This window comes from Ostrinia furnacalis, unplaced genomic scaffold (genome assembly GCF_004193835.3).
Source record: "Ostrinia furnacalis isolate ACB-3 unplaced genomic scaffold, ASM419383v2 OfSCF5329, whole genome shotgun sequence".
In the NCBI taxonomy this organism is placed as follows: Eukaryota; Metazoa; Arthropoda; class Insecta; order Lepidoptera; family Crambidae; genus Ostrinia; species Ostrinia furnacalis.
Window position 1 is genome coordinate 83,604 of NW_021135568.1, and position 24,973 is coordinate 108,576.

Here is a 24,973-nt window from a genome sequence, read left to right on the forward strand (position 1 = left end):
GCTTCAGCGTTACCGAGCGTGATGGTTTTTCTTTTGAGGAGCCTACGCGTCAATGCGACCCTTCAGTTGTACGCACATAGGGTACGTTTTCGTGTGATGGGAGCTTCAGCGTCAGCGAGCGCGATGGTTTTTCTTTTGAGGAGCCTACGCGTCAATGCGACCCTTCAGTTGTACGCACATAGGGTACGTTTTCGTGTGATGAGAGCTTTAGCGTCAGCGAGCGCGATGGCTTTTTTGCCTTTGCGCACTAGAGCGTGGTTAATGACCTCATTGAAAGTCGAGTTTATTTATATTTTTAGTTAGATTAAACAAAACACAATCTGAGCACCTAATGGGCGGTAAGTAGCAGAGCATAAGCCGCATACAATATTATCTGAGTTTCGGAACCTTTGTCTTGTTAATAATTAATTTTAAAGTTGTATCAAGGTCGAACCATCTAAATATGTGTGAACTTGAAATGTGCTTGTTGTACACATGAATGAGTCCGATGCTCCAATGACAAATTTGGCATCACTCCCATAGACTATATTCGGATTATACATCCGTGCGAAAACGTACCCAAAGTGCGGCTGGCTAAAAGTTCGTTTAAACTAACAACAGTCACAGCGCTGAATGAATTGTTGTAGATATGGATTAATTAAAACTGTTAATAAAAAGCAAGTCTCAGTGACTTCGCTGGTTATAAAGACTATTTTAGTTTTTACAAAAGATTAATATCGAACCAACTTTTCAAACGCGAATAGGAAATTAATTGAGCGTGTTGCTGTCGCTAATTAACATAATAACTATTTAGTAGATTACAAAGATATTAAACAATATTCGAGAAATAACAGGTCAATTTCAATGTAAATGATAACAAGTGATGGGATTATCACTTGTTATGATTTACATCATAGTTATTTTAGAAAATAAATTAATGTTTTTTTTACATATAAATAAAATGTATTCACGTCCATCTTTTCATTGAAACGAAAAATTCAAGCAGGTCAGGCCCGCATGTGTATACTTTAGAAGGGTTCAATAGTGAGATCGATACCAGATTTGAAAATCGAGTGTGTAAAGCAGGAGCTTCATAGTGAGATCGATCCCAGCTATGAAGCCAGCGTGAGTAAAATCTATCTAGCTATCCTAAGCGCTCTTACGCACTAGCAGTTAACCGCGCGGCTAGCCACTTTTCCAGTTTAATATGAAATTTTGTGGCGGTTTAGTGCGTACAATCAGGGCCGGATCGTGAATTTGTGGGGCCCTGGGCTGAAACTTCTTATGACGTTGTCACGTAAAAATATCGTCCGTAAACCGACTTTACAGACAACTTTTTTTTTTTTAATTATGGCCTACTTTTTAGCGTGATCTGGGGGCCCCTTGTAACCCCGGGGCCCTGGGCTACAGCCCAATCAGCCCATAGGTAGATCCGGCCCTGCGTATCATAAGCGGTTGCATATTTAACTGGAAAAGCGGCTAGTAGTGCGTTTGTAGCCTATGTATCTTCTTAGTGAGACTAACCTGATCGTCGCAGCGGGCTGGCGTTGGTGGGCGACACCTGCCACAAGGAAGGTGGCGGTGAGCTGCCCGAGTTGCTGCTGCGGCGGCGGGAGGAGCGCGGCGTGCCCATTGTGAACGGCACCTGTGTACCGACGCAACCATTAGCTTGGGCCATGTTGGGGCGAGAAGAACTAATGTCTAGACAATGATATTATATAGAAACAAAAGCAGATATGTTATAAGCGCTCGCGCTGTGAATACTCAAATACGTCCCAATTGAGACGTCTTGTGTTTAGTCTTCGAGTGGCCTGCGTCGTGCGCAATCGCGTGCGTACCACACCGTAAGTTCCTGTTCTTACCAAAATAAATAAAAAATGCCATCGTGTGTGTTTCGAAAGTGTACCAATTATGACTCTAAAGTAAACAAAATACAAGGGATCTCTTACCACATGTGATTATGCAAAATTATTTAGTATTTATGTTTTCAATTATTTATGCAAACAATCAAGACGCCATGCGCCATGTTCAAATTAAGAAAGAGAAAGCGATCTTGTTTTGACGTTAGAGCGATAAGGATGCGTGCGCTGCGGACATAGATTAGTTAGTGCAGAATCGTTAAAACTATAGCTATCTCTTTCATTTGCGTGCTATTTCGTATCTTTTGTTTCACTTATCAGTTACATTTGTCAATGTGTGCGATTTGGAATAGCTCGGCACGGATTCAAATCGTAATTTCTAGGAACGTAACATATCTATAGTTCTTTAATATCATTGTGTCTAGAACAGTGTTTTTCAACCTTTTTCATGACGCGACCCCCCTTCATGATTTTATCATGAAAAAAATTTTTGCGACCCCCCGACCGTTCGCTTTTTATCATGATTTTTACGAAGATGTTGTAGGGACCGAATTCTTCAATCTATACAACATTTATGCATTTGCATAATTAGATTTCGGATAAATCTAGCTTTAAAACTTTACTGTTTTTTTTACTGAGATAGTTTTTACGACCTCTCGCGACCCTCCTAAAGAGGCGAGAGGACCCACAGGTTGAAAAACACTGGTCTAGGATAATCACTCGCTATTCCGTGTCAAAATCAAAAATATTTTCAATTTTGACCACTGGTGGCACTTATGAAATGTCATTGGGTATGGATCACACAGGCTTGTAGTGAGTAGTCTCTGCCCTTTTGACCATTTCGGCCATTGGGTATACAACTTCATACATTTCCCGACGGTAAAAAGACTCCTAAATAAGCTGTTAAGAATAAAAATTGTGCAAAGTGCGAGAGTCTACCGTTTACATGAAATATCATCAAATCAGGTACTAATTTAAAAAAAATTGTCGTTGACTATAATTCAATTTGAGTGTTACTACATCTCGCTATTGTAAATAAATAAATACATTTATTTATTTGCACAGAAACATGGTACAATATTGATGTCAGATAAAAACAATCAGGTTTTACATGTTACGACGTTATCGACGTTTCGATGAATCGAATAAGTGCGCGAGGTTCGTTTTACGCTACTTTTCTGCTCTGTTGGTATCTGCAACATAGCGTAAGCGTATTTGCCTCTGGTTCACAGCCTTCGTGAGTATGGCTTAGCCTTTAACAAATTTTCAGCCGAAAGACTTGAACCGGAGCTCACGACGGTCGACTTTTATAACGTTGCGGTATAACCGGCTCTGTGCCTAATACATTGTTTATGCCTCTTGTTCGTATTATTTAACTCGAAATTCGCTAAGCCATTAGGCTTAATTAAAATTGAATTCTCATTAAGTCGAAAATGAAGTTCTATGCTATGTAATTTAATAATGTTAGTATCAAATACTCGAGTCACGCGCTACATGTTAAATGAAAATAAAATCAATTTTAATTCATTTACTGCCTAGAAAGTCAAGATAATGATTGTGATAAAGCAAAATTATTAAACCTTGAGAAACATTAGTACAAGATATTGCATTGAAACGAATATTTATATAAGACATTATGTATAACTTTGATAAAATGGATTTGTACATAAAATATGTTCGGGCATTTTACGTCAGCATCGTTAAATAATTTCTGAAGTTTTATCGGCGGAAATCTATCGCCAAGTATTTGTTATCAGTGACTTCTTTGCTTTATGTTTTAGTTTGATGTCATTAATTTGTTTATGAATGAATCCATGAATGGAGTAGTGGTGTTACTCACAGGTGGTGAGAGTGATCCAATGTTGGTCGCGTTGCGACTGTTCGTTCGGACGTCGATGGGCTGAGATCGCGGCACAGTGTTATTGGATACCATGTTGATGGGATTCTGCGAACAATTAGTTTAGTCACTAAATGTTACACACTGTGAGCGTTGCTAATGAACGAAACAAAGATACAACAGGCGGTGAATAATTAATTTTATTATTACACATTGGTTGTGAATTAAGTTGGTATAATTTTGATTAACATTAAGTTATACATGATAATATTGTGCCGAACATTCACAATAAAACATAAAACTGATTTTAATAAAGCTTGTGAAAAAAGCATGTAAAATATTGGCTACTGTTACAAATAAATTAATTTACAACTGTGTTACAAATTGGTGAAGTAGAAGCATATATTCTAAGCGTATTATTTACATAATGTATTTGTAATGATAGTTGAAATCACAAGTCAAAGATAAAAAAAAAATATCCTTGGACATTTTACACTGCGCAATCTAGTCCCAAACTTGTACTATGGATACCAGACAACGGAAATAAATAAACATACCTAAATACTTTTTTGGATTATGTTTAGCTTGACACTGGCCATTGGCAACGTGCAAACCTTAAAGAAAAAAAAATCTCGCCTCACCCGAAACTGCAAGGCCGTGTTGTCCATGGCGGGCGGCGCGGGCTGCGTCGCGGCCGGCGGCGGCGCGGGCGCGGCGGCCAGCGCCAGCGAGCGCGGGCGCGGCGCCGCCTCGGAGCCCGACGACGCGCCCGAGCACTCGGCCGAGCCGCTGCCCATCGCGTCCACCATCACGAAACCGCCCAGCTCTTCGTCAGCCCATGTCGTGCCCGACGACTCGGCTGCGGGTGAGGTAAAGTGTAATGAGGGCTATCGTTTTCAACCGACTTCAAAAAAGGAGGAGGTTCTCAATTCGACCCGTATGTTTTTTTTTTCTATGTTTGTTACGCGATAACTCCGCCAATTATGAACCGATTTGAACAAATCTTTTTTCGGCGTATAGGTAATACCTCAAGGGTGGTCCCATTTAAATTTAATAATAGAAAAAACAACCCCCAACGGTGGAAAATTGGGGATGAACTCTTTTAGACGCAATATCTCCGCCGATTATAAATCAATTTGAACGATTATTTTTTTGTTGAATAGGTATTATCAAAAGGGTGGTTTCATGCGAATTTGAAGAAAATATTTCACCCCCAAGGGTGGAAAATTGGGGATGAATTTTTTATACGCAATATTTTTAATTTTTAGTTTTTTTTTGTGTTCACGCATTTGAAGTCAGTTTTATTTTAAAAAAAAGTTAATTATTATACTTAACAGTTGGCACCCCTGGCGATTGACAGGACCTTACTCTACAGTGGCGCCATCTTGATGAGTGCAAATGCGATAGTCCTCGATTTGGTGCCACTGTCTTCGCTACTAGCAAGTGACAGGACCTTACTCTACAGTGGCGCTAACTGGTGAGCGCTAAAACGATAGCCCTCATTGAGATTCTTCTGACGTCAGTTCTCAGGGGGGGAGTAGTGGTAGGTTATAATCACCGACAAGGAGNTGTTTCGAAATTGACGTCATTCTTATTTATTTATTTATAGTTTATTGTTCACGTACAAAAAGATTATTTCTAAAAAGAAATTTCTTCCAGCACACCTAGTAAGTGAGACTGCAAATGTGAGAGGCGGCTAAGTCGCGTACAATACTAAAATAACTCATAATAAAATACATAATGCAACATAGACGTACACGAATACAGTAATAACTACAGATAATATACTCTAACAATAATATTACATATAATACTAGCTGCCCGCCCCGGCTTCGCCCGTGGTACTTTCATGTATTATACATATAAACCTTCCTTAAGAATCACTCTATCTATTAAAAAAAACCGCATCAAAATCCGTTGCGTATAGGGTTGCCAGGCGTCCGGCTTTTTAGGGTCTTGTCCGGCCTGTCCGGCTTTTTATTTGGTTGCCGCGCCAGGCGAAAGTCGAGCCACAGAATCATATGAAGCGCACGCATCAGGAATCAGGATGTTGGTTAGCAACCGATGATGATAGTACTCACTCATGAGCTGACACTAATTGCGCACGCCCCCCCCCCCTGTCACATGTACGGCTTTTAGGATAAAATGTCCGGCCATATGAAACACAAAGTCCGGTTTTTGCCAGAGCCCCGATTACGGTAATTTTTAACGTCTCCAATCCAGACGCGTTTCATCGATTCTGCGATACGATTGGTCAAAACAGCTGACGTACGCTGTTGAACGACCAATCGTATCGCAGAATCGAGAAGCGTGTCTGGATTGGAGACGTTAAAAATTACCGTAATCGGGGCTCTGGCAACCCTAGTTGCGTAGTTTTAAAGATCTAAGCATACATAGGGACAGACAGCGAAAGCGACTTTGTTTTATACTATAAGTCGGCTTCCTTTGTCTTTGGCAATATACATATAATATTATTATTCCCTATTTTTTACTTTTATATTATATTAAATCAATGATTATTGCCAAAGAAAAATAATAAAAGGTGATTCTATAACCAAGTGTTTTAATCATAATATTATAATACCCTATTTTTCTCAAATCTGCAATGTTTTAATTTTGTCAAACTGGTAATGACGTCAATTTTGGGAGAAGGGGGGGGGGGTCATTAAGAAATGACGATAGGATGATTGTAGGGGGGGGGGGGGTCTAAAATCTGAAAAAATCGATGACGTAATTTATGGACGGCCCCTTACTTACTTTGAATTCCACTATCTTACTTTTTGACTTCAACAAACATCAAGTCTGTCAAACTCCATGCAAAAACACCTGTTATAGTTACAGTTAAAGTTAAGGTGAAAAAACTCAGCCTTAGTATAATTTAATAAATTAAGGAAGAGACGATTAAAAGCTTAAAAAAAGGCTTTACGTATAAAATCAATGATTCAGAAGTTCCTATGAAGATGACGTGTTAAATTGATTTGAATAAACATGAACGAATGGCTAACACACAAATCGAATTATCTAACATAATTAATCGAACTTAATTCGATATTAATTAGGTTTGCGATGTTATCAAAGACAACTCCAATAAATCGTTTTATTTTACTTGGTAAAATTGGACATTTTCCCTAATTGTACTTTAAATAAGAACATAGGTACATCAATTTAGTAATAATGAACTGTAGGAACAAAATATCTTTAAACAATAAATTATTACTTTTTTATTACATATTTATTTAGTCCTTAATTGTTTCCGATTTTTCAAATGACGAAAGATTATTTGTTAAACTTTTTTGCGCACGCTTTAAAAAAAGTGTTGTTATGAGTTGCAGTATAGCACACTACACACACTTTTGTTGGAAAATAATACCCTATCACAACTAAGTACATAATTTATTAAGACGTTAGTACAATACCGATTCAGAATACGAACAAAACGCAACGCTTGCGACACTCACGCAATAGCTGGCGTATCAAAACGTAACTATTGGCGGCAAGAACGCAAAAAAAATGGCAGATTGCGCGCGAAATTGCCAAATATTTAATCCTGCTTAATATTTTACGCATCGTTGAAAATATTGCGTTTCACTAACAAATATTATGCCTAAAGTTTTTAAGTTAGAGTTTTGTAATAATGTGCCTTTTTGGAGTTTTATTATGTTACTAGGAGTACAAGAGCTATAATAATTCAGATAAATCTATTTGTCTGTTGACTTTTCACACATTGGCTACCTCCCGAAAGCATGTAACCTCCACTTTGTCTACTTTGGCCATCCTGGTTCTCTACAGAGTGCAAGGGAACGGAAATGCTACATAAAGCGGAAAATGCTTAGGCTTGGTGGCACCATTTCACTTTAACTTTGACAAACGTCAAAAATCTGTCAAACTCCATACAAAATACACCGGTTTTAAATCATTATAGTTACGGTCAAAGTTAGGTGGTGCAACTCAGCCTAAGTTTCATATCACCCGTATTGAGCTTCACTCAGTCAATGCCTGAGGTAGAAAAGCGGCACAGGTGGGTGTTTTTGTGACGTCAAACGTCAGCTAGACTTCAGAGATGCTTCAGATTTGTGCTCTGTCACGTCATAATAATTATGTTAATGTCACCCCTTCCGTGCCGCTCCCAGGCACTGACTGAGAAGCGCTAGGTCTATAAATAAACCACTGGAAAAAGAGACAGGTACCTATATTGATTTTTAACTTGATTGATATTATCTTTTTAAATTCCGCCCACAGACCAAATCGAGGCATTACCAAAATGGCCCGATACCCCAAAAATCAACAATGATTGATTGATCATAGTAATTACTTCAGATCAGGGTCCTTGGCGTAATGGCCGCGGTGCCGTGTCCAATTGTCAGTCATGACATTTCTGGCGGAGGTCACGTTGCAAAACCGTCTAATGAACTAATTCCATTTCTACCTTGAAAGGGGCTAGGTTTTTAGGAATTATATCTTAACCGCATTCAAAGGCTAACCTCTGTTGAACGAGAAATAGGAAGGTATAATTTTAAGTTAACCTTTGAAACTGTTAAAATTTTATTGGAATAAGACACGTACGAAAACTGTCATGTCCAAAGAACACTTAGGAAGAAAAAGGCAAAATACTAATGCTGCAGAAGAATGTAATTGGTAGATTATAATTATTTTTAATGAATCGAGTACAATGTTAGGGGAGACAGAGGTGAGTTGTCACAAAGTCAATTTCTCTACATCTTTAATAGTTAGCGAGCTGACAGTTTCACGCAAACGCAAGTCGAAAGCAGGGAATTCGCGAAGTTTTTGGCTCGATATGTTTATCGACTGTTGCCTTAGGCCCAGTATTTTGATTCGTAGTTAAAATAACCGATAGTCAAATTTGACAGATGTCAAATGACAAATGGTTAAATATCAGAAAAGAATATATTTTCGAACAATGGTTTTAGTACATTTTTAAACTATTAGTTTACATTTTGTTAATATTTAACCATTAGTAGCAAAATTAAACAATTAGTTATTTTAACTAAGGTACTTGATACAAATNCGTCAATTTTGGGAGAAGGGGGGGGGGGGTCTTTAAGAAATGACGATAGGATGTTTGTGGGGGGGGGGGGCTAAAATTTGAAAACAATCGATGACGTAATTTATGGACGGCCCCCAAGATCTTCTTGTTTTTGACAATGATTACATACATCTTGTCAAGAGACGACAATAGCCCAACGGTGCCTGTGTCGGACTGTGAATCAATCAAGATTCAAGTTTCGGGGAAAGCTAGTTGGAATATTGTGGTTAATCCCATCCTACCTAACACAATCATAATTATACTTGGAGGGATCAACAGAGATAGTATTCATTTGTTTATCACAAATTACCTCCATGCACGCGGTGCTCCCGAATTCAAGTCTCAGGTAGGTTCAATCAAGTTTTGTGGTACTTTTAGGTAGGACATGCTTTCATGTTCAAGTTTAATTACACATTGCGTCATACATTTATGGCAACGTATGTCTACGCACCAAGATTGCTAAACCCACCAAGATATTTTCGTTGACTACATTGTAATTTTTTAAAGCAATTGAATAGATAAGGACATAATAGGCGGGTAAGTGTATTAACGTCATATGTATGTTCGATATTTTTACGTAAATCATGATCATGTATCTTAATGTTTAACTGAATTTTGTCAACGCACAATCTCTGCTTTCTTAAAAATATTGTTTTGTAATACATACTATTACTTTTAAATAAGCAATATTGTCATCAGTCATCACATTATTATCATACCAACTATGATGAATATAATAAAATATAGAATATTAATGAACACATAAATTATACTGTAGGTACAATACGAGTGCGTTTTAGTTGTATTTCTATCACACAATAAGATAAGCTAACGTCGTGTTTTAATACCCATCAGATGCATTAATGGATCATTTATAAAAAAAATAGCGGAACAAGCGGTGATTTATTGTTATAATAAAAGTGATAGAGCGCATTGGGTTCTGAAGGGCAAGTTAAATGAGTAAGGGTTATCAAATTGGTGTTTTCCCCTCGGCATGATTTATTATTGAAAGCTATCGCTAACTGTTCTCGGTTTATGACCCTTTATGATATTTACAATAGTTAGCGATATTTTTGCTCTATTTTATGAATTAAAAAAATACTTTCACGTGAGAGCAATATATCATTTACCCTACACCATAAAATGTGTTTTATTATTAGAATCCTATGTTTATCATAATTTGATATCGAAAAAAATGTCGTGACTTAAGTATCGTGTAATCAGTAGCTTTTAATGTAAATCTTATCTGCTGGAAGATTATTTGTTTCATTATAATAACTTTAATGCGAAAATCATTCATTATTCTCGTAATTGTATAATGTATGTATTTCCAAAATAATATTTGAATACAACATTACTTAATGAATGTTAAATTGTGCAACATACCTACTCTACTCGTATTTTTCGTTAACGAAGAGAATTATAAAACAAAACCAATAGCATAAGCTGTATATGGTATGCGGGCTATACTTTGATAAAACGAATGATTTAGCTATAAAAAGATTCAGATTAGGTACATGATGATTCAATGTTAAGGAGTGTCCTTCAAATGTCTTATGACTATTTCAAACAGAATTTGTAGATGATTCAACTTGCATTAAACACCAAAAAGGATGTGCATAGTTTAGCAGCTCTCTTTCTGTCTGCCACCACAACCTCGTCGTTTTTAACATAATATAATATCGAGAAAATGAAAAATACTGAAACTGAGATTTGTAGACAATGAACAAGTGAGCGTTTTTTACGTGCATGGTTGAATTTATAATGTCTTCCGCATTTGCATATTAGTCACTCACGTGACATTTTCTCTTATGTACAGACGATACGGCACATCAAGGTAAACACTAGATTATTATGGTCTCGTCTGTCTTAATTATCGAACTCTTTGTATCGTGTCTTGGTCCATTAGCGATTATTATTACAAAACACTAATTAACATGAACTACCTTTATGCTACTAGGTTTAATACCTTTTTAGTAATTTTTCTCCTGCATAGCACGGAGGTGAGTTGATATTATATTCCGAACTCGTCCTATATTATTTTGATTTGATTCGTTGCGCTTGCAGGTTCTTAGATAGTAAGTCATTTCACGAAACTATTGGACCTTCAGTGGTTGGTTAAATGGTGGTTAAATGACTGATCCTTGCTGTACAGGAGTTGCAGTGCACGGTGGTCCCGCGTCTATGTAACAGCGGTCAAAAGTGTTAATAGACAACTGATTTTTTTACTTTTGACCTCTGCCGGGCCCTGTGTGCAGTGGTGGGAAAGATGTCTCACCAGAAGAGGTGGGCTGTGCCTTGCGCTGCGTGTGCGCTGCTGTGTGGTGCTGCTGAGGGGCGGCGGCGCGCGGGGCGGGGGCGGCGGCGCGCGCGGCGCTGGGCGCGCCCGCCGCTTGCGTCGCGGCCGCGTTACCGCCGCTGTTGCCAGCTGGAGTTGCGTCAAATACTGTTATTAAACTCTAACTCCTTTTCCACTTAAGTCCTCACTGATACTTTTGTTGATGTCACAAAATAATTAAAGTGCCTCGCTAATTAACGGTGTTAGACGTGTGGATAATACAGAGTACTTATGGTGTTGTTCATTTAGAATGAATGTAGAAAACGTGTTTTTAATACAACGTTCATTAGTTGAGAATGGTAGCCAGTAATTTGACATTTGCACTAAGTATTACTTTTGACAATTTTCTATTATAAGCCAAGTGTGACGGCTTCTACGGTTGCACCGATTGGTACGATTCTGTTTTTAATATCAAATTACTGATTGAAATAAGAAAAACATATGGAATTATTTTCACTCGTCACGCAGAACACATGAATACGATCGTGTTAACGAATACAATAGAAGGCTTATTCAATTTCGGTCTTAAGAAGTAAAATTCTAACAATTATAGTAATTGCATTATTGAGACGGAAGTAGTTGGCAAGACCAAATTGAGAAAGCCTTTGAAACTTTATTTACCATATTCGAAGAAGAGAAAGTTACACAGATAATGCTAAATGATTCATGAATAAAGTATAGGATGCTAAAACACCAAGCGTCATATTTACTATACCGATAGCTGTAGTGCCGTTTGTACTAGCCATTGGGATAAGAGCATATTTTGACGGGAGGGTGATCGCTCTATTTTAAATAAGTATGATAAAGCCATGCCGTGCAAGCCATACACGATAACTTGTGGGCTTCCGAATATAGGTCACCAACAGTTTAATGTTGAAACTGTTGGTAATATTGCCAGTATGTACATTGCAAACATTGCCTGAACACACCCCATGCAAAAAAATATTTGACCATTTAAAAATGCTCAGTTGTATAAGTACCCTGACTCTGCCAGGACTCTTCTAGGAAATAATTAGTATCAGCGCGGCCTTCAAGATCACTCTCCATAATGTCGGGTAGATCCGACTCCAAACCTAAACAATATTTAAAAACTGTCACTTTTTGTTAAAGATATATGTAAATGTTGAGTGGCAAATATTTATTATTCAAAATGTCTGTCAGTGTTATAAGTGACTTTCGTTTGAAAGGCCTGGTAGGTACTGCTTAGTAGGCGATAGGTGCAGTACTTGAACAGGTTTTATTAACGACTTTTCCTGCAGCTATGCCTAGAACAGAAATGTCTTGTGCAGGATGGGGAGTGCATAATTGACTTGGCAGATAGTAGGTAATACAAAGTTAGTTTAACTAGGTGTGTTCTGAGTTGGTGACATTTTCTTGACTCTTTGCAAACAATACCTGTAGTAGTTTTTTATGTTCTTCAAATGTGTCGTGTTTTTTTGTGTTCTACAAAAACACAATTTTGCGTCAAAATAAAAGGGAAAACATGAGTTCACTAGTGTCAAATGACAGTAACTTAACGCAATAATACCTTGTTTCGAAACAGCATACAATGGAGTGTGCCTTTGTGTCACTAACTAATGATTCACTAGGTCGAATACGTATTTGTACAAGATTCAGTCACTGAATGGTGATGTTTTTCTACTATTTGTTTAAACCTACCTCTGCGATAATGAAATTGCGAATTACTTATTTGTACATAGTTATAAATAACCGGGACAGACGAAGCAAGAAAAATATTGATAAACAACGTTTTCGCGAATAATATTATTTATGTACTCAAGTGGTTAATAAGTTGATAATGGGATAGTGCGACTCACTTGAAGTGTAGCGCGGGCGCTGCAGGAACGGGTGGTTGAAGAAGGTCTCGAACGGCATGCGCTCGCGCGGGCTGCGCCGCAGCAGCCCGATCAGCAGGCTGCACAGCTCGCCGCTCGTGCCAGACGGCATCCTACAAGTACAACACATCACGCTATTGTCACGCTTATGCTTTACAACTTACAGCCTATTTGGGTGCAGTTTATAATCTTGCGATTGTCAAAGTTTTGGACAATTTATACAGAGTGACAAACAATGACAGAATGTGCTGGTAGAAAATGTTTGGCTATAAGTATGCTTCTGATTTCAAAGGGTTTTAAAAATGTATTATGTAGTTTGGAACTAACAGTGCATTACATTACATCTCATGAGCTCCATTTTCAACTGGCTGAAGATATTAGAAAGAAAAAAGATATTTTTTTATCATTGTGAACAGTGAACATTCGCTTAATAAAATTAAAGGAACTGTAAACCCGAATAATTATAGTTTGAAGAAAGTGAATTGAAAAAGACTGAAGCAACAGTTCTAAAACATGAATAATGGCTTAAATAAACGGGATGTAGTATGAAATTCATCTTGAAATTGATTACTCATAGATACGTTTGAAAACAAATGCCTTTTCTACATAAATACTAATTTTCCAAATAAAAACAATACACATCGGTTCATTCATAGATAAATATTTCGATCATAAAACTTGGATCAGATTGATAAGATTTTATTTTGGTAATCATAATGTTTTTTAAATAAATACCCAGAATTACACGTAAGACAAGAAGATAAGAGTCAACTTGAACCTCCTTGAACATTTTTGATATTATTATGTTAATACAAGGATATTTCAACGACAATAAAAATATAATAAAATAAAACAAAAGCAATATTAAAACACTAAACAAAACATTTTTCGTAGCATTGTGCCCATAATTTATGCAATGACATTCAGGCAAAGTTACGAAATAGGTTTAAGTAGTTATGTATTTACATAGCTGGGCACCGTTAATCAAATAGTTAACTTCGTTAATCGTTAAACCGTTAATAAAAAAATTAACTTCGTTAAACGTTAAAACGTTACATTTAGCAAGATTTAACGCAAGTTAACGTTAATCGTTAATCCGTTAACACATTATAATAAAACGAAAAAAATTATTGTATGCAAGGTTCAAATAATTTCGAAAGCTTGTATCGCGCATGGAATTTATTCCTCTTTTTAGCCAGACAGTTTTGACAGTTCCAACTCCTTGCCAGACAGTTTTTAGGGTTCCGTAGTCTTGACCAGGAATCCTTATAGTTTCGATATGTCTGTCTGTCTGTCTGTCCGAGGTTTTGCTTGGAAACTATTGGCACTAGAGAGCTGTAAGTTTGTAGAGGTATGTATATTGATCACGCCGGCAAAACGGAATAAAATTTTGAGCAAACATTTTTTTAGGGTAGCTCCCGTACATGTAAAGTGGGGATGAATTTTTTTTTTCATATTCTACCCCATCGTGTGGGGTATCGTTGGATAAGTCTTTTAAAATAGTTTAGAGGTTTCTAAGACCATTTTTCGATTTTAAGGGATCCGTTTGCAAAATGTTAAAATTTANTTTGATTTGTATTAATGCGAGTGGATTGCGAAGTAACCGGGGTGTCAAAATGCAACATAGAATGATGTTTTTTATTACAGATTTTACACAAACTTTGAGAACCGCACTTTGAAGTATTGTGACTTGACCCTAGACAATTAACACACAAATGATTTTGTTTCACAAATTGAAATCTATCTTTGATGCTCATTTTCTTAAACTCGGTGCATTCATAAAGACGAAAATGCTGAACCGATTTACAATAAATGCACGTATTTACTTTAGCATTTCCCGATGTGTTGTCATTTGTTATGGCAAAGGTATGAGACACTCTTTTAGTAGTGTTATTATTATTAAAGCGCGGTCGCGGTTGTGTCTGTTGAACCGAAAACGAAGATGTTCGTTCTAAGACTTTAATATGGTGGCGGATGAAATTGATAACATCTGAACTCTCCGGTATGTTTTTGTCACGAATCGATGATTCGAATTGTTGCACAGTTTGTAAGTCTAACTTTTTTAATGCGATATGCGTTATGATGAAGTCAGGTAAATCATCGATATTTAATTGTCTTAGCGCGGCAAAAGATGAGTTAAGGTTTTCTATAAAATCATTTAATTGAGATGGCGAACTGTTTGTTAATTTAATGTCCAAAATGTTATTCAAATACATGGTGCCTAGTGCACGTTTATCTTGATATTTAGTTATTAGAGATTCCCAAATAGTGGGGTAATTGACCTCATTCGGTATTATGCCTGCGAATGTCTTGAGCGCCGAGCCACTCAATTTACCTATCAAATATTGCACTCGGTGCGCGTTGGTCAATGCTTTGTTNTAGAGAGCTGTAAGTTTGTAGAGGTATGTATATTGATCACGCCGGCAAAACGGAATAAAATTTTGAGCAAACATTTTTTTAGGGTAGCTCCCGTACATGTAAAGTGGGGATGAATTTTTTTTTTCATATTCTACCCCATCGTGTGGGGTATCGTTGGATAAGTCTTTTAAAATAGTTTAGAGGTTTCTAAGACCATTTTTCGATTTTAAGGGATCCGTTTGCAAAATGTTAAAATTTAGTGACCATTTTTGTCGGAGTAGGGCGTCCCCCCTCCCTTCCCCCCTCTAAAAACTAAACTGTTGACTTAAAAAATCTGGAAAAAATCATCATAATAGTGCTTTTTATGAACAATTAAAACTATAGCGGTTAAAATACACCAGTTAGTTCAAGAGTAATAGTCGTTTTACTCATGTATTATAAAATTTCATACCTAATAAAAATTCCTTAGAAGAAAATATTAAAAGTGACTTTAGATTAAGTAATTGCTTACTTCTGAAAAACATATATATTGTGGTAACGACGGACAACTACGGAACACTACACTGCGCGTGGCACGACACGCACTTGGCCAATTTTTTTATGATAGCTGCCAAAGCCACGATGACCCAAACTTCATAATCCACCAACATTCTAACCTATATTGGGAGCATACGCTGACAAACTTTCAGCTTTTATAAAATGACGTTGGTCTGGCGTTCACCAGCTCTTAGTCTATAGTATCTCAATCTCAGAGCCTTGGTTCAATTACAATACAATTTAGCACCAATGCGTTCGAAAAGACAAATCCAATAAACCCAAACTCGATAAGTTTCCACGTTTCATTTAGAAGTTCCTATGGCCGCCTCCTGACTCCATCATTAGACCAGCTCAATGGTACCTACCACAACATTACAAAATTGCAGCTCAATCGGTTGAGGGTTGAGGAGAACTGGTCTTAAATTCAGTTGCAAGATTTGTCCCATACATAATAAGAGTACTTAATTATTATTGTTCTATAAGCTTGTAAATAAATAAAAAATAGCATTTTTATATCGTTTCTTTCTGGTTACAAAAACTGTTGTTTTGGGTTCTGGAAGTTCTGGAAGCCCGAACGTACTTGTCAGAACGCTTTTTTCTAGTGTTTTTCAGCATGCCTGCTTTATCTTTTTGGTAAATAGTAGGTACTCGATTAACGATTAACGGACTTAGGATAATTTAACGGAAGTTAACGAGTCCGTTAACATTTTTTAAAGTTAACTTAAAAGTTAATCCGTTAATAGAAATGTTAACTTCGTTAATTAACGATTAACGGATTAACGAGTTAATGCCCAGCTATGTGTATTTAAAACACGGTTACCTATTTTGGTTTGAACAAACGTCAATAGTTCGATAAAGAGATATTTTATTATTACTACTTTAACAGATCTACTTACTTGGGTTGAAGGTCTACGCTGTTTTCGTAGAACGCTTTTAGTTCGTGTGGTGTGGTAGCCTGAAACGGGGCCTTTCCCGTGAGACACTGATACACGATTGTGCCTAAGCTCCACAGGTCCGCCTTGGCGTCATACTTCAGCGACATTATTACTTCAGGTGCCTGCGTACGAAAACATTTATATAAATAAAACATAGAACATTTTAATGTATTCAATTGAGGTGAAAAATAAATAATTCTAAAATATTACCATATACATCGGTGAGCCGCAGAGAGTAACCGCCATGTTCCCTTCTTCGAGGAACCTTGCAAACCCGAAGTCGGCTGCACGGAAAGAAACGCATGATAAATACATAAATTATGTAAATGTGGAGTAACACTGTGGGTATATTATTATGGATCCGCAGGCAAACATAACCCGTCATTTACTTTTATGCTTCCTCTGAAAAGTTACTTAATTTAATAATTACTGCATAAACTGCATTAATAAACCAAAAGGTTGATTATCATAATAGCATTTATAGTAATAATACAAGTAGGTACTCATTGCCACATTGGGACGTGTAAGTATTATGAACAGTTATCAATGTATTCTACACTCGCGAGCAAAAGTATGGAATCACTTACATGAAGTTGTTTCCACGCGATCTTGTGTACTAACGAATTTGTTAGTAACTAAAAAAGTAGCACCATTTTAAAGATTAAACTTTTAACTTTAAATTGATACCAAATTCATTTAAATCACACCGGTATTTAAAAAGATATCCCGGCTGATGTGAAGAAGTAGGGAAAAAGACATGTATCAACTGTTTGATACGTCGCGAGTTGCGGCCTATTTACCCCCCATAAAAGCAAGTGTTTTCGGATTTTTGCTTTCACACGTTGATCCATACACATCTCCGCTTCTTTTGACACTTTACCTGGGATTCTACACCTTCAGAAGCAGCACAAATCATTGCACTATTGCAAGAAGGGCTAAGCCAGCGGGCTGTAGCACGTCAGCTCCACATAAGCCAGTCCTGGGTTTCAAAAGTTTTAAGACGCTTTCGAGAGACTGGTGGCTTTATCCCGAGACCAAGTTCTGAACATTGCCGGTGCACATCGCAGAGGGAAAACCGTTTTTTCATGTCAACTTCTCTACGAAATCGTCATTTGACTGGTATCGACGTCCAGCAAGAGCTCAGAAATGTTCGTAGGATAGCTGTTAGCGAGTGGACAGTTCGTCTAAGATATGAGCAATAAAATTTGACTCCAAAAAGGCCTGCCACAGGCTGGAAACTGACGGCAGGTCGCCGACAAGCACGCTTTCAATTAGCTCGCACTCGGAAGGCGAGTAATGGAGGCGAGTTTTGTTCTCCGATGAATGCAGACTGTTTTTGCAGTGCAGCAGTCGAAGAGGTCGGGTCTATAGACGGCCTGGGGAGCGATTTGTGCAGTCCTGGTTCGCTAAAACATTGGCTTATGGGGGTGGCTTGCTCGACTTCCCATCGAGATGTGTAGGAGCAAATTTAAAGCGTGCTTATCGGTGACCTGCCGTCAGTTTCAAGCCTGTGGCAGGCCTTTTTGGAGTCAAATTCTATTGTTTATATCTTAGACGAACTGTCCACTTGCTAATAGCTATCCTACGAACATTTCTGAGCTCTTGCTGGACGTCGATACCAGTCAAATGACGATTTCGTAGAGAAGTTGACATGAAAAAACGGTTTTCCCTCTGCGATGTGCACCGGCAATGTTCAGAACTTTGTCTCGGGATAAAGCCACCAGTCTCCCGAAAACGTCTTAAAACTTTCGAAACCCAGGACTGGCTTATGTGGAGCTGACGTGCGACAGCCCTCTGGCTGAGCCCTTCTTGCAATAGTGCAATGATTTGTGCTGCTTCTGAAGGTGTAGAATCCCAGGTAAAGTGTCAAAAGAAGCGGAGATGTGTATGGATCAACGTGTGAAAGCAAAAATCCGAAAACACTTGCTTTTATGGGGGGTAAATAGGCCGCAACTCGCGACGTATCAAACAGTTGATACATGTCTTTTTCCCTACTTCTTTACATCAGCCGGGATATCTTTTTAAATACCGGTGTGATTTAAATGAATTTGGTATCAATTTAAATTTAAAAGTTTAATCTTTAAAATGGTGCTACTTTTTTTGTTATTATCAAATTGGTTTGTACACAAGATCGCGTGGAAACAACTTCATGTAAGTGATTCCATACTTTTGCTCGCAAGTGTAGTTGAATAATTTGTTTTGATAGTTGTTGATAAGCAATTTTGTCACATTTATATGAAATTATATAAACCAGTTTTAGAATTAGATAAATCGAGTTAAACATTAGCGTTAACGATGGAGACAGAACAACAATATGTCTACTAGACTGATGTTAATTTTAATTTATTTATAAACAATATTATTTGTCTACCTAACTGAAAGGGCCAAGTTAGTTTATTTTAATTCAGTTGCAGGTGAAAGAGAAAAGGCTATGGTGGTGTCTTAAAAGCCAGTGCTCATCAGTGCTGAATTAGTGTAGTGAACATGATACTATTGAATACATAAGAACATTGAGATGAATACGTTTAACATGAACGAGTAGAGACTCACCAATTTTGAGTGTCATTTCGGCAGGATGAGGGGTGCGCGGCGGGGCCACATTGTGTGTGAGTAAGATGTTCTGTGGCTTGAGGTCGCGGTGCACGATCCCCTTAGCATGGATGGCGCGCATGGCCTCAGCCAGCTGTCGAAGGAAGAGCCTGATGGTCCCCTCGCTGAGCAGCCTGTTGGTCTGAAGGTAGTCAGCCAAGTCGCCGCCGTTGCAGTACTAAAACAATACAAAGGCTCTCTTGAATCCATTGCTCTCCACTAAAGAAGATAGACCTACCTGTTACAATTGTTTTACAGAACATCTACGTAATCTATAAATATAAAGTGAACGAAGTTTTTGTATCCGGATATATTTGTAGATAACATGACCGTGGAATCGCCTTCTTTACTGTTTTGTGGAAACAAACGTCAATAAATAAGACAAGATAAAAGACTGTGTGAACTAAATTTTGCTCAGATAATTCCGTGAAGCGTGTAGTGTTTATTCTGGTAGATGATGATTATCCTATACTACGTATACCTTAAATGTAGGAAAGTAACAATTTTTTAATAATAGCAACACGTTAGCATCGGAGGTATTCTCAAAGTCAAACGTTTGGCGTCGGCGGGGCGCGATTGGACGTAATGTGATTTACACAGGTTTTGTATACGCGATTTTCAGTACAGAATTAGTGTCTTGCGTAAACAAACACAATCGACAGCTGTGATCAGATAGAACTCACCAACATGCTTTTTCATTGTACTAGCATAATATTGTAGTGTAATAAATTGTGTGTATAAGTAGGTGCACATCCGTGTTTCACAAGGTGTTATTGAAAATAGAACGTCCTATATTTTCATTTATGCAGAGTTTGTTATCATCGGACTTGATTCGCGATAAGCTACGCCATGCCGCTAGTAATCTTATCAATGAGTGATAACAGTTATAAGTGTCAGTGAGTTATGTGCTCTTCGCATCGTTGGTACTTGTGCCACGACAGGTAACAGCTCCTGTGATCAGTTGGCACGTCTTACAATACTGTTTGCTTTAGTGAGTGACCATGACTCCGAAACATCTATGCCTATTGTTACTGGCTCTTGTTGGGTAAGTATCAAATTTCCTCATTTAAATTATACACTATCATTCTATAACCTAAAAATGTAAGAAGAACGAGGATTCACGACTAGGATATTGATGCAAATAGTTATATTACTTTGTTATACAAAAATAAATGACCCGACTGAAATACTGTGTATTTGCTGAAAAAAAATCTAAAGTAAAAAAGCTTTAAGGCATCTCTTGTAGATTAAATTAAACAATATGGTGTGCTTTTAATCACGTAACTGCTAAATTACTTACATACAATTTAAAATGATTTAATTTGAAATATTAAATTATACTTTGATTTTAAAGAAAATTCGGGTTACGCCCTTGTAGTTATCGCAATTTTTTATCTTTTACCTATAACAAATTTTACGTCATTGTGCCAATGATAATGTACATATCGATATTGTCACGTGTTTTAAATGCATGAAAAACCTTTTCAGAGTTTGCTTTGTCACAGCTCAAAGTGAAGATGAGCTACAAATTCCGGTAGAAAATGACAACCAGTTCCCACCCGACAACCATTCTGACGTTATAGAAGGTAGCGGAGATGGGGTCATTGAAGAACCAGACGAGTCTGTCGGACAAACCACTGAAGCTGTCCCACCGCCCATAGAACACATTGAACCAAAAACATTCCTAGACGAATTAGGAGCTGCAGCACCATCCGAAGGAGAAGATCTTTGTCCGCAGCCGTGCGTGTGTCACGTTGAGGGATCTTCCACAGATTTTATCGTCGATTGTTCTGGTTATGAATTAACCGAATTTCCGACCCCAATCAGCGAGAAAACTACCATACTCAATGTGCAAAAGAACAAATTAACAGAAATACCTAAGTCAATATCAACGTTGAAAAACTTAAAGGTTTTAAATGCTAACGACAATAGCATTATGAGTGTGGATTCAGGTGTAAGTTTACATTAACATTACAATAGTTATTTCCTGAAAGTACATCAAACAAATTCAACAATGCATATAAAAATATCGTTAACCTATCGAGACGTGACCCTAACTGCATTTTAAAATGTTTATTTTTCAGTCTGTCAGCGAGCTTCCGGCCTTAGTCACACTGAAACTAGGAAACAACAGACTGATTGACTACCCTAGTGACCTGAAGAACAGCTTTGGATTAATCAAACTGGAGGAACTTGATTTAGGAGGCAATGACATGAGAACGGTAATGGATCACAACTCTTATTTTTCACTTTAACCCGGTAGTTGTCAGTCGCATAAATATTTGTTTATTTACTTATTATTTTCAAAAAATCTACAAAATCTCACTAAAACACATTGTTATACTTATACATATAAATTGATATTGTGCTGTGTACTATCCTTATATAAATAAACTAGCTGACCCGGCGAAAGTAAGGTTCAATAATAAGCAAATGACCTCCTCTATACGCGTATTAGCTATGGCGGGTTTAGTTCCAGTCACCCTGTATAGATAAAAGGTGACTCACATAACCTTTGTTATGTTGCAAAAAAATGAAAAGATACAAATGGTTTAGTTATATTTGTAAGCTTGATTATTAGAAATTATTATGACATGAAGAAATAGTGACTATTCTCGAGTAGGTTTAGGTTCACGCTTCTTATAACTAGAGCTTATTTTTTTAACTAATTTATTGTTAAATATTGAAGTTTTTAAAATAAACAATGACGAAGAAATGTATTATTCATAAACTTTCTTTATTAATTTTCAGCCATTAACATCGGACCAATTTTCTAAGTTTGAATCACTACGAAAACTAATACTACCAATATCTACTCCGGAGCTACCCCAAGATTTATGTGATGCATTACCGAAAACTTTGGAAACAGTATGCACTGGAACATGTGACTCTGAGGTGTTTGAATGCCGCGACGAGGAAAACGATATGACGGATGATGAGCTGCCTGTACTGCCAGGTGCTTTATTGCTGCCTACTGAAAGCGAAGAAAATGCTGATCCAGTTGTAAACACTCCTGAAGTAAATACTGAAACAAATGATAACACTAACAGTAAAACAAATGTTTCCCCGGCAGACACCGAAGGTAAAACTGTTGCACCTGTAGAATTTTCTTTCCGATCTGCAATTAACAAACAACCTAGTGATGAGATAGCACCATTCAATTCTATTGTCGAGGCACCTAAAGATATTTCGAGCTCTACTGAAGAACCAGTAAAATATGGTGCTACAACCATAGCTACAAAGACTGGAGGCGTAGACAAAAGTATTATTGGTTTAGTGGTCGCTGGGATGGTGGTAATAGTGGCTGGAATAACAATTAAAAAGAATTGGAGCTCTATTAAAAAACGTTTTAGCTCTAACAACCCAACACCCAACGAACGCAATGGAATTAATGCAAATGGTACACCTGAAGAAGTACCCCTACAGGATAAATCACCTGTTTAAATAATCAAGGTATAATAAAGTTATTTATACAATATTAATGTGCCAATGACTCGATGAGGAGTAGTTTTGATCTGAGAGATATAGTTTTTTCCACAAAAGTATATTTTCTGAAGGATGTTCATGAATGTTAACTGCATATTACATAAACCTTGGGCACATAATTTGTTAAAGTTAAGTTATAACAAGAAGAAAATGTTTCGATAAAATAAATTAGACAATAGGCTAATGGAAGGTTTTACAAAAACATTTATACATTTTTTTTACTCTAGTTTTATAAATTGTATTGTATAAAAATAAGTTTGTTATTTGGATTAAGAAAAAATATTTATTATGTTTGTTAGTGTGGAATATTTTGGTATTACAAGTAATACAAATACTTATTGTTAGTTATTGTTGTGATAATTATGTACGTAATACCTGAATCAGGCGAAAAAAGTTCGTAATAAATTTTTAATGTCTCGTTAATTAAAATTGAATAATAATCTAGTTAGTTACATAGTTGTACAATATTCAGATGTAGCCACAAATCAAATTAAAATGACTTGTTTTTAAATTTCTTTACTAGTGATTTTTATACAGAAACTTGTGTTATATAAATAGATGCATTAATTTGTTTATTGTTACTGTAATAAAGTAATATAATAGGTATCTTAATATTTTTATTTGTTCCATCTTTTTGTTAACATTTAAAGGAACTGTTGACAAGTGGAAACCTAAACGCTTTCCTAATTCATATGCAAAAGTTCAGCATTATTTTATAGTATTTAAGGCATTGCATAAAAAAAGTAAATTAATTTGACGAATCGTCTAAAAATTATCAAATAATTTAAATGTACCGTAGGCGTAATGCAACCAGATAATAAAATAGTTAAGTAGTAAAAAGTTTGCTGCGGTTAAATCAAAACAGTTACTAGTAGGTAATTCTAATTATTAATTAGTAACTTTGTAATCATAAATTGTGCAAGATCTGGTTCGAAAGTTGAACTAGCCATAAACAATGTAGCGTTTTTCTACTTGTACACCTAAAGAAGTACTCCTGAAAACGCGTTCTGCTTTGGCCTTTGACATTTAAAGCATGCATGCACCAGCTAGCATAAACGCATTTCCGTCACAAAAAAGGTTAACAAAAAGTTAATAAGAAGGCGCAAGCGGATATTGTACGTAGATACGGTTGGGTGGGTACCTGACCTATGCCGCGCTATCCCGTTAGGTGACACACAGTGACTCTGTCTTACAGCGATGAATTGCTTCCATCCATGACTTGAATCTCTTTTATCTTCGTAAGTTTATTTTTTACGTACATGCATCTCGTTTTGCGGTCGTTGCTCTCACAGCAACTGCGTAGCATATACGTATATTTTACATACAAACAAATGACGCCTTAATATACTCCTACTATGTAGTGCTTATCCAGTACGTCGGTAAAGTACTACCTACACTGATACCAAATATAACTACATATATTCCACTTGTTCGCCTTTTGATCAACGACACGTGTGATATGAGATGACTCAAGTGCAGTGACCTGGTTTCATTTATAACTTTGCGATTGTTCTGGAGATTCATTGACCTTATTTCGCTTGAGCTTTCATCAATCGATTCACAAAACATCTGTGCCATACATAAAAGAAAACGCTATTTAGCGTTTTCTTAGATATCCATTGCCAGCTTTACAAGGAGAGCGCTAATGAGATCTTTGTCACATGTGACCAGCTCTACAAAGAGGTAGATATAATATTTCCGTGATAAAAGTTAATGTGTCAATACTGTATCCAAAGTACCCAGTTGCCTATCTTGTTTACCTGTATGTATTATCTTCCTACGTAGGTCAAATTGTTTTGTAAAGCTTTATTAATCTAAGTTTGTAAAGCTATTGTTAGCAAATAACATATCTGGTATGTTAAAGGTATGACCAGTGGAAAACAAAATAAACGTATGTACTTAGTTTCATTAGTCGCATAATAATGAGTTGCATGAAATGATTGGATATGATGATTCACAACAGAATATTGTTGTTGAAAAGGGTGACACTCAAGTAAATATGTACCTACACATTTGATAGATAGGTAAATTGTTACAATCTATTCAAACCAACTAGCATAAATACTGAAAAACGAGAGTAAAATCGAAATGCGTATCCATGGCAATATAATTTGAAAAGCATTAAGCGTGCGGATAGAAAGCTGTTTCCGCCACCACTTTCCAGCTCCGGGGCGCG

At 36.9% G+C, this 24,973-nt stretch overlaps 2 protein-coding genes across 6 annotated transcripts in view; one reads left to right on the forward strand and one right to left on the reverse strand.

Moving 5' to 3' along the window:
- The window catches only part of Atg1 (serine/threonine-protein kinase unc-51-like protein Atg1), a 47,247-nt gene that overhangs the window by 8,361 nt on the left and 13,913 nt on the right, over positions 1–24,973 (reverse strand). For 3 of the 5 annotated variants that reach the window (XM_028315837.1, XM_028315838.1, XM_028315836.1), the window contains exons 3-11: positions 19,273–19,489; positions 16,933–17,006; positions 16,684–16,844; positions 12,875–13,005; positions 12,038–12,130; positions 10,998–11,147; positions 4,317–4,534; positions 3,679–3,783; positions 1,504–1,624 (exon numbers count right to left, since the gene is read on the reverse strand). In XM_028315837.1, the coding sequence (XP_028171638.1) occupies positions 1,504–1,624; positions 3,679–3,783; positions 4,317–4,534; positions 10,998–11,147; positions 12,038–12,130; positions 12,875–13,005; positions 16,684–16,844; positions 16,933–17,006; positions 19,273–19,489 (1,270 nt within the window). The remainder of the gene's footprint in view (positions 1–1,503; positions 1,625–3,678; positions 3,784–4,316; positions 4,535–10,997; positions 11,148–12,037; positions 12,131–12,874; positions 13,006–16,683; positions 16,845–16,932; positions 17,007–19,272; positions 19,490–24,973) is intronic. The other 2 variants (XM_028315839.1, XM_028315840.1) reach the window with 2 other exon arrangements.
- On the forward strand, positions 20,128–23,012 carry LOC114360956 (uncharacterized). The gene is made up of 4 exons (XM_028315842.1): positions 20,128–20,356; positions 20,800–21,265; positions 21,396–21,533; positions 22,063–23,012. The coding sequence occupies exons 1-4, from the start codon at positions 20,313–20,315 to the stop codon at positions 22,753–22,755; spliced, it is 1,341 nt and encodes a 446-aa protein (XP_028171643.1). The 5' UTR covers positions 20,128–20,312; the 3' UTR covers positions 22,756–23,012.